The 10,095-nt window shown below is 47.2% G+C and overlaps 1 protein-coding gene across 1 annotated transcript; it reads right to left on the bottom strand.

Annotated features, from left to right (window-relative positions):
- Nucleotides 1-1,890: 1,890 nt before the first annotated feature.
- On the bottom strand, nt 1,891-7,742 carry MMACHC (metabolism of cobalamin associated C). Its single transcript, XM_086617327.1, has 4 exons — nt 7,671-7,742; nt 5,196-5,390; nt 4,666-4,818; nt 1,891-4,120 (listed from the first exon to the last, which is right to left on the bottom strand). Exons 1-4 carry the CDS (start codon nt 7,740-7,742, stop codon nt 3,833-3,835), a joined length of 708 nt encoding a protein of 235 aa, XP_086473453.1. The 3' UTR covers nt 1,891-3,832.
- Between the last annotated feature and the right edge of the window lie 2,353 nt (nt 7,743-10,095).

The raw sequence follows: 10,095 nt of genomic DNA, 5'->3' as shown, positions 1-10,095 counted from the left end.
AAAGTTCACGGCTTGCGGCCTAAGGCTTCAGCAAGTCTTGCTACTAATGCTAAGCAATGGACTCCATTTGAGCGAGAAAATGACTACTGCAACAAAAATTATGCTTCTGACCCACAGGAGGGCAATGTAGCACTATTGAAAAAAAACCAAACAAACTTAAAAAAAACAAAACAGAAGATGGCACTACTCCCATAAGGTTGGCTATTTTTGTCTGACACACCACTGATTTATACAGCAAACCATCTTTCATCATTCAGTGAAAGACAGGGCTGCTACAAGCCATCCTTTCTATAGGAGAAGGAAATAAGGCAATTAGCAGGAATTAAGTTTGCCAAACTCTACTTCATACCCCAAACAAACATTAGTGCTTATCTTTGCACCACTGAGGTGTCACTGATTTAACTGGTAGGAGGAAAAAATAAGTGTTTTTCCCTTTCTGAGCAGTAATCCCAATGGCTGCTTGTCACCAGATTAGATTGCGCTTTGCATGTAATCAGTATTTTCTATCACATCTTTAATCTTAATAAAAACATCAGTTATTTTAAGGTTCATGAAGTGGAAAAAAAGGAAATTTTAACTGAAGAAGATGAATGATAAATGTTACATTCATTAAAACATTACAAATTTGTTAATTCTCCATAGAATATTTTATTAGCTTGAAATATACTGAATATCTTGTTGCTAAAACTGAATTCAAATTCAAGTAGCTTTTCATTGTTTTTATTATTCAGCTCTTGAATACTCACCCTACTGGTTATATTGAGGAAAAAGATACTTTAAAAATGTTTAAAAATTGGGATTTAGTGAAAAACTTGTCTAAAAATGTAAAATATCATGCTTGAACTAGTAAATCTATCTCAGTATTTGCAATTACCTCTTTGACATTTGCAAATGTCGAAAATAAGAATGTCTTCACAACGAATGAATTCTTCACCCAAGAATGATCTGTTCCTCACCGTGCCTAGTCTTGTCCCAAGAGATAAGTCAAACAGGTTCTCCAACTTCAATTTCATAAGACAAAGACCATTGTACTCCAACCAGTAAGGAAATAAAATTATTAGCTGCAGCTGTGGATCTCGGCAACCTGGCTAAGCGAAAGCCGGAAAGAACCAGCCCAACTCACTCCAAAGTTACTGTAGCAGGAATGGATATGTTCTTAGATGTTGTACTCCGTTCCGGCTGACATAACTGCATTGCCAGAAGCACAAGCAACACAGATTTGCCCTTAACTGTGACTCAGTAGTCGCTAATATGTTTTAATAGGTAAGAATTCCAGTACTTCCAGGTATTACTTTTAAGTTACTGAGAGAAAATCCCTCAAATATTATTTATATATCACTGGACACCTTGGATTACTGTTACTGCAAGAAAGAGGAAAAAATGAAAGTGCATTGTCATGTGCTTGCTGTTAAATGATCTTGCTGAAATGACCCGGTAAAGATAAACATTTATTAGACTTATTAATAATGTGCTGTGTTTTATTTTTTGATATTCCAGAGGAGCCTACCATAATAGTTTACTGACTTCTACTACGATAACAAACTTTTTCTTTTGTTTTCAGTTGCTGATTTTGAGTGTCTTAGGTAGCTCACTATTTTCAGTGTGTTAAAACCACAGTTTAACATGCCCACTTTAACGTCTTCGGCTCTCCACAAGTTAATCATTGCACTGCTTAAACGAAAATACTCAGGACGGAGGGTTACTTACAATTTTGTAAATTTTATTAACCAAAATACTACATGAAGAGAAATAAATTAAAAACATTGAAATGAAATGGCTATGGTAATCTGTTTAACAAGTGAACTAAGGCAAAACAATAAATATAAGAAATCAACCCCAAAATAGCAAAATATTTTAGTTTAAATTGTAATGTAAAAAAGTTAAATCTGATTCCATTCTGTATTTATCCTCTAAGAGAATCAGCACTTTGTATATATTACTAATATGAACCATTAATTTAAGATACCCTGAAATTACAGTTCAGTTGGAAAGTTCTGGAAGGTCAACCAACGTTTCAACCAGAAGTAATTATATAACAAAAGAACAGAATTTAAACAAATTTCGTTATTTTGCTGAAATTAAAAACTCATGGTACCACTGTCACACCGTAAGTCAGGTGTCTGCCCTAGTCAGATGTGGCGAACAAAGCATGGAAAGCAACAAAGCCTGTTCTGTAACAGCAAAAACTGACAGTGGTCACAGGCTCACTCCTCTGTTCACTGGAAAACAAACTTGTTATGCTGAATTTTCATCATGCTTAGCTAGTACATGGGCTATGAAAAATCATATCAAGCAGTGATTTATTGTGAGGGCAACCCTAGTGTCTGGGTCTCCAAAAGGTACGAAGAATCACAACATAAAATAAAAAGAAACGGCTTCATTTTGCGAAGTGAGTATTTTTGCATCATCACGTTGATATCGAGGAAAGGGAAAAAGTGCTTAGTGATTTGCAGCATTGCACTGCAGTCAAATAGCAAAACTCTAACAAAATATTAATTTATTGCAATATATTATTTTGTAATATATTATTTTAATGAGGCCTGAACCTCAAAGTGCTCCAAGATAAATTAATTCCTGACTCCTTGTGCCATTGTAACCTCTGAAAAAATCTAACAAGACAAAGTAATCTAAAAAACCTGTTATGTTTCTGTCTGAAGATGTTTTATCCAGCAACACAAGTAACATGAACGCCATAAATATTTTCTCTCTTTTTTTCTCTGTTTGGTTGCCTGTGCGTGTGACAATGCTTCATGGTTTTTACGTGGGTGCAGGTTTACAATCTCCCCCATGGGGAAAGTACAACAGGAACCTACAGTAGTAAAACTGGTGTGTGCTGGCACGGCACTGAAAAGCGCTTTACACGAGGAGTGATTTTCTTCAGTCAGTTATCTTAATATGAGTAAAAACTCCACTCACATAGACATTATTCAGCATCTTTCTGAAAATTTTAGTCAGCTGCTCTATACAGTGGGTAAGTGCTTAAAACTGACCTAAAGATGTCACCTTGTTCTGAGAAGCTGACCCTGGGTGAAGAGGAAACGTGTCAGACTCAAGCTGTGACCTTTGTGCTGTCCCTTTCCCTTTCATAACTACCCTGAAGGAGGTGGCTGCTGTGAGCTGTGCTCTCCTCACTCCTGATCCATGTTCTGGACCACACTGCTCAATGAAGCAATCTCTGAAGAATTTCCTTTTGCATGTTAAGGAAAGGAGGCATTAAAAGATTTCCTGATTAAATTAAGCCAGCTTCCCTGCAAGTGAGGGAATACAGGACAAATTTTGTTTCTGAGGAAGGGAAAACTGAAAAGACTGAATGTTTATTCCCTAGGGAGGGTTATGACACAGGGTAATAAAATGCTGCACATGTCTAAAAAAGTATCTGCCCTGAGTTCAGAGAAAAAAAAAAATTCAGAGTACAATGACTGAAAATTAACTTTTTTTAGTCTTAGACAGAATAAAACCAAAACATTAGGAAAGAAAATTCTTGAGAATAAAAATTACTTCTCTAATGAGCAGCATGGGTTTTCCAGTTTCCAACCAAGATGCTAACTGTCATCTTATCAGACTCCCCAAAAGACACACCAAATCGGCCACAGCACAGAACAGACTACTCCCAGCTTCCTCCAGACCACAAACGCTGTGATGCAGTGCTACCTCTTACTCTGAGAAGATGGTGTTTGGATTGAGACGCTGCACACGCCGCTTGGATTTGCCGTCTCTGTATCAGCACTCCTTCCTCCTCAGCACCGTGGAAAAGGTGCTGAGGAGTTACAGTTTGCGTGCCCTCTGCTACTCTGTGGCGCCATGTTACTCCGTGAAATGTGCTTCTCTGGGCTTACTGTGTCAGCCCTAGCAGCCTGAACCTCTCCGCTGGAGGAGTGGCAAAGTAGGCTTTTTGCTCCTCCGAGTATCTTTCCTTCACTTCAATTATGTCCCTGTAGCGGCCGTCCTGCCAGTGGAAATTGAACTGGTCCAGCAACTCAATCCTTTTTCCCTCTGTGCTCACACAGTCAACAGGGGCACGCTGTTCCAGGAACGGTACTTGAATATCTGGGAACACGAGGAGACCCCGGATAGCAAACCAACCTCCATACTTGGGATGGATACATACGCCATAGATCTTCTGGAAGAAATTAAAAAAAAGTATCTAGGATGTCTCATTTCGTCTCTAGTAATGGTTAGAGTTCAAAGCATCAAGCTTTGATGTGACTCCTCACACTCCTAGCCCTCTGCTGGAGAGCTGTATAGAGAAGAAAGGAAAGCTCTTTCCTGAACATGTGGCTCGGAGCATTAAATTTAATTCCCATTCTCCTGTGCCCACACACACCACTCTGTAATATGAAGAGAGGTCCCTTTTTGAAAATCTAACACAGAAATTAACCACAGTGCAATTTTCTTTTTCTAATGCTCCTAGCAACAGATCTTTTACACTGAAGCTTATTCTCCTGTCTAAGTAGGTTTAATAGATCAAGGTATTCTCCATGTATGTATCACCCTACCACCCCGAAGAATCTTGAAAGCTTCTGATTCCTGTCTGAAACACTTTATGCATCTGTATGTGATCTCTACTTTGTACTTTTCTGCAAGAAGAACTAGTGAGCAAACACTAGTTGTACAATTCAGTGATTGCAGTTTGGTGGTTCTTCCCAGATCACGTTTTTGCCTCACCTTTTTCCCCCAAGGATCAAGCTTCACATCCTTCCTTTGGTAGTAAAACGCAGCTCCAGCAACATGGGCAGCTGTCTGCGCCAAGAACTTGGGTTTTCGGCTTGGCAGGATCTCGTAGTCAAAGATGACGTCCACCTTCTGGTCAGGGAATTTCTGGGAAAATTAAAAAAACAGTAGCCCACACTCACGGAAAAGATTTGCCGCTACAGAAGTGCTGGATGCTAGCAAATCAGGCACGTGTGAAGCCTGCAGATTTCCACACCCTGCTACTGAAATCTATCAGCAATGCCTGTGGCCTTGGATTTTCAAACCAGGACTGCAAAGCACTCCACATAGCTCCAGGCTGTAAGGGCAAAGAGACAGAATGTGCAAGGGAAGCAGGTCAGCAGCCTGTGGATGCTCTTAGTGAGAATTAACTTAATGAATAATGCTTTGCCCTTCTAAAGAGCAACGGGAAGGCTTTGTTTACGGCTCAACACACCTGGTTACATGCCACAATAGTACAAGGAATCAGTGTTTCAGACTCTTACCTCCTTCACGCGTGACAAATGATGAGAAACACACTGATCCACGGGATCTCGGATTATTTTTAGCCGTTCTTTGTTCACAAAAGGTTTAAGGGCTTTGTCAAACATTGAAGGCGTGCTGAGGACTACGAAGGCCAGCGTGTCATCTGGGTAGGGGAGATGAAAGGCTGGCTGGAGAACGGCATTGTACCATCCAACCTGCGGCAAAGAAGAACAAATCTCCATTAAAACAGGGACACCACTCTTTTGCTAGGGGGCATGCAGGAATTTTAAAAAGTGTAGCCACCTTCATTTCCAACCCAGCTATGCAGCCTGCTTGTGCCTCCCATTCAAACCAAGTTGTTTTGCATACTGGGATTTACAGTTTCTGGAAGCTGTACCTTGATGTGAGAGATAAGAATCACCTACTGCATTCAGCTCAAGGCTGCCCTTTATCCAGCTCTGCCCTGCTCAGAAACCGTAGAAGGAAGTACAAGGAAGTACGAGCACCAACAACCAGTCTGGCCAATGCAAATCAGGTGTTTTGGTTTAGATAAAGCTTTTACAGGATTTTTTTCTCAGCTTTGGCCAGAAAGAAGCTGGTACTTCTGTTTTGCTCATGTGACAAGTTGCATGGTTTATTTCTTCAGCAGGAAACTTTTATGTGTGAAAACAAAGGATGTGAAGCTCACAGCAGTGCTAAAATTGCCCAGAACCATCAGCTGTACCACATGGATCGTGACATGACCACATTCTGATATTTGTTTTCAGGGCTGGATGTGTTATAACACAGACCGGAAATAAGGGATCAAGCCAGGGCAGCAGGAAGACATGACCAGGGGCACAGGGTTCAGACCAGCAACTGTCAAGCAGAAGCAGGTAACAGCCAAAAACCCCTGCACTCCACTAGTAATATATGGCACAATAACGTCAGTCTTTTTATGGGTTATGTCAACTCCCATCTCCTGGGATGCCATAAAGACATTCAGATCTAACATTCAGAAAGGTGTCAAGTAATGAAACTCTAATATTTAGTCTGAAAACGCAAAATTCTGGTCACCTCTAGATACCAGTGAAATCAATCTGAAAGCGACTTTGTAGGTGAGGGTGGCAGCCAGACCTGCCCATATGGAAACACAGAAGGAAAACCAAGTTTACATTCTTACATCGAAAGCAAGATGTAAATTTTAATCAGTTTTGTGGCTCTTGTTTAAGATGGTGGATTAAGATGTTACAAGAAATTACAGGTGTGAATCTAAGGTTTGTTGATTTCCCAGCTTACATCAGTCAATACAGCAGAGCTAGCTGCGTGAGAGTTCAATCTAGGCAGAGATACACCACTGTCAGGTTTCCCTCCGGTAGCTGTAGCCTGTTTGATCTGGGATACAAATATTTCAAGAGACAAATACGAGGAATGTTGTCAGGTTTACTGTCGATTGATTTGTATTTGATATTGTAGACTGATTTACTGCAGATTGCCTCTGGGGTGGGCAAAGAAGGAACCCTTAAGTTTTGGTGGAAACTGGGCGCATACAGTTCAAGGCAGGGGACAGCAGAAGGGGCTGCCGCAGTTGCAAGGGAGAGACCCCTCCGGCGGGCAGGATGAGCTGAGTGTCTGCAGGCCATTCACAAACACGCGGGGCAGTCTGCACTTCAACACGCAGGAGGTTCTACGTTTAGATTAAAATTTAAGCTTGCGTAGAGGACTTTACTCTCTCCCGGTCCAGATGTATCTTTATTTAACTCTCCTGACCTTAACAGACTGGGACTACTGGAAAGGACCTGAGCAAGCCTCCAGCCCAGCTGGTGCCCCGCGGTGCCAGGGCACGGCGGTAACCTCGATCTGCTTTGCCGGGCGGACTGAACAGGCCTCCCAGGCTTGCTCGCTGACCTACACCGGCAGCAGCGCAACGCGGCTCCGCAGGCACACCGCCAGCCCCCGCCCGCAAGCCGCCGTGCCAGGGCCGGGGCCCCGACCCCGGCCAGCGGCGGGGAGCCCTCAATTCCCCCGAGGCCGCCCCCGCGCCCGGAGGCGGCGCACACGGCGCCGCGGGGGTCCGTCTCCAGCCCGACGCCACTCGCAGACCGATCGCCTCCCCTCGCGCCGGGCCCGCGGGCGGAGCGGCGCCGCCGAGGCTCGGGGAGGCAGTGCCGCCTGCCGCCGGCCGCGGGAGGAGCACGGCGCCGCCGGGAGCGCGGGGGCTCGTCCCTGCCCGCGCCGGCGGCCCGGGCAGGGCTGGAGGCGGGAGCCGGGCGGCGGCGCAGCCGGGGGCTGACTCGGGGAGCGAAGGGCCGGCCCTCCCCGGGAACGGTCGCCGCGGGGCCACCGGACAGGACCGGCGCCTCGACCCAGCACCGCTCCCCTCGGCGGCTGCCGGGTCACCGCCGGCTCCGAGCATCGCCACCGTCCCACGCCCCCACCAACCCCGCTGATGGTGACGCCGCTCTGGTTGACGTCACCGCGGGCGACGTCACGACGAGCCCTGCGTGACGCAGTACCTTGAAGGCGTGCACCTCGAAGCCGAAAGGGCCCAGGGCGCCGCGGATCCGCTCGGCCACGCGCCCCTCCATGCCGCCCGCCGCGCGGGGCATCACGGGAAGGGTAGTTCTGACGGCCCTCCGGGCTCGGCTGCCCGCGGGGCACCATGGGAGGGACCCCCCACCACCACACCGCCGCGTCTCCTAGGAGACGGCCACCCGCGCAAGGCACGCTGGGACTTGTAGTGCGCGCCTCGCTCAGCCCGGCCGGTGCGGACTCCATGTCCCAGCGGGCTCCGCGCCAGGGATGTGCGGCGGGAGGGGCGGCCGCCGGGGGGGGGCGGTCCCCGTTACCGCCACCCCGGGGGGGCTCCGGCGGGAGGGGCGGCCGCCGGGCCCCGTCTCGCGGGGGCCCTCCGAGGGGGTCCCGTTACTGCCAGCCTGGGGGGCCTCCGGCGGGTCGGCTGCAGAGCGCGCCGGGGGATCGCGGCGCTCCTGCCGCCAGGGTGCGGTGGAGCGGTGCGCGTTCCGCTCGCGTGCCCCGGTAGCTGCCGGTGAGCTCCTGCCGTCGCCATGTAGCGCCTTGCTCCCGTGGCGGGTCGGCGGTTGGGCTGATGACCTCGGTGGGGCCCCGTCGTGTCTAACGGCTGCGTGTGATTACGTAGCTCGGGTGGGAGAGGGAGGAATTTCGGTTTCTCGGTGCATCCCCTGGCCAGTTTCCAAGCTCCCAGCCGAAGCACCAGCTGGGGCAAGTGCAGGTGGGCTCCTTCCCGTGCAGCCACTGGTGATGTCGGTTGCTTGGATCTGCGGTGGGTTTGCAGCTGGGCAGACCAGGCGCTGCGGCAGGGAGGGCCTGCCTGGCACCCAGCGGTCAGTCCTACCTGCCTGCGTCTCCCACACTGCAGCGAGCACCAGGGGAGCCAGCAGCCATCCCAGACAAAGGGGATCTGTTGGCTCTGGTGGGATCCCCTCTCTGTTGAGAGCAAGTTTTCGTAGCGTAGTTGCGCAGTGTGCCCATCCACGCTACACGACTCCGTATTGTGCATATTTTTCTTTCATCATACACTGTTTGAAAGCCCCACCTTCCTGTGTGGGTGGATGCCGCTCACTGAAATAGTTAGCAAGGCCTCTGTGCTGATAATCCTGTCTCCTTCCCCATCTGAAAGGATGTGTTCTCTGCAGCTTCTCTATTCCCTAACAACACATTTGCCACACTGGAGACCAAGTCTCAGATTTGCTTCTCCAATCTTCGTAGCTGCTTAACATAATCTTTCTAGTTCTTACGCAACGTTTTCTAACGGTTAGTCCTGAGTTTACACAGATCAATTCTTGCCTAGGTTGCTGACGTCCTGTTGAAGAAACAGCAAGCTGTGAGTGTAGCTTGGCACAATGGAGCTCCATCTCCGTGCTAAACAAGCGAGCACAAAATGTTGGATACAAGGCAGAGAGGGCTTTCTGAATTTTTCATTTCTTCCTTTGCCTTTTCTTTAGTGATCTGAAAACCTGAGAAGCGCCTTTGCTTCCCAGGAGAGAAAATGGACAGTGGAAAACAACTTGAACGAGTTGAAGTGATTTCCTGGAGGGCCATGACCAAGCTAGATCTAGAGTCAGGTATCCTCACATGGAGTCCTTTGCTGAAACCCTTGTGACACACATTATTTAGTCAGCCGGCCAAGTTGCTTTTGAGGGTGGTTAGTTCAAATATTTGAATTTTTAATATGCACCTTGTCTGTTTTTCTGTCTGAATATAGTGGCCCAGGAAGACAGGGTTTCTGTGGTCTACTGAGCATACAGCATAGTGGCAGAGGGGAATTCTTAGGCTACTGCTGTACTCTGCCTCTGTCAGGGACTGGTGTGGGACAGAACCTTGAAACCATCTTACTAGCTGTTCCTTGATCCTATTCTTATCCCTTCTGTCCCAGCAACTGAAGAGCTAGGCTGGGACCTTAACACCTCCTGCCTTTCCTGTTTGCTGTTACAGAGGATGCTCAGTGATTGCAGAACAGCACTTGGAGCAGCTTGGAGGCCTTGCTGAAGAGGACAGAGGAGCTGAAAGTTGAATGATATAACAGGAAGTGCTTCACCAGCAGTATGGAGATTGTGCATCTCATTTGTATCCCAATGCCAACAGCCCACAAGAAATAAACGAGATGTCAGTGCTAAGACCTTTGTAGATTCAGGGGTGGTGCAGGTGAGGTACTGGAGGAAAATGTAACTTTTCCCACTTTAAGCAACGAAAAACTACTATGACAAAATGACAGATGTGTGAGGAAAGAGTTGAAGCAACTGCAGCTTAAAGTCAGCACGTGGTGGTGTGTCCTGCTCCTCGCATGGTCTGAACTCTGATTCTGCACAGGACTACCTGTTGCTGCCCAAGTGGTCTGGTGGGAAGCACTGCAATGTTTGTTATAGTTGAGGATCTCTGTTTAGGAAAATGAAACCAGTG

Source organism: Tauraco erythrolophus, chromosome 10, assembly GCF_009769465.1.
Source record: "Tauraco erythrolophus isolate bTauEry1 chromosome 10, bTauEry1.pri, whole genome shotgun sequence".
Lineage (NCBI taxonomy): Eukaryota > Metazoa > Chordata > Aves > Musophagiformes > Musophagidae > Tauraco > Tauraco erythrolophus.
This window is presented reverse-complemented; position numbering and strand designations above follow the sequence as displayed.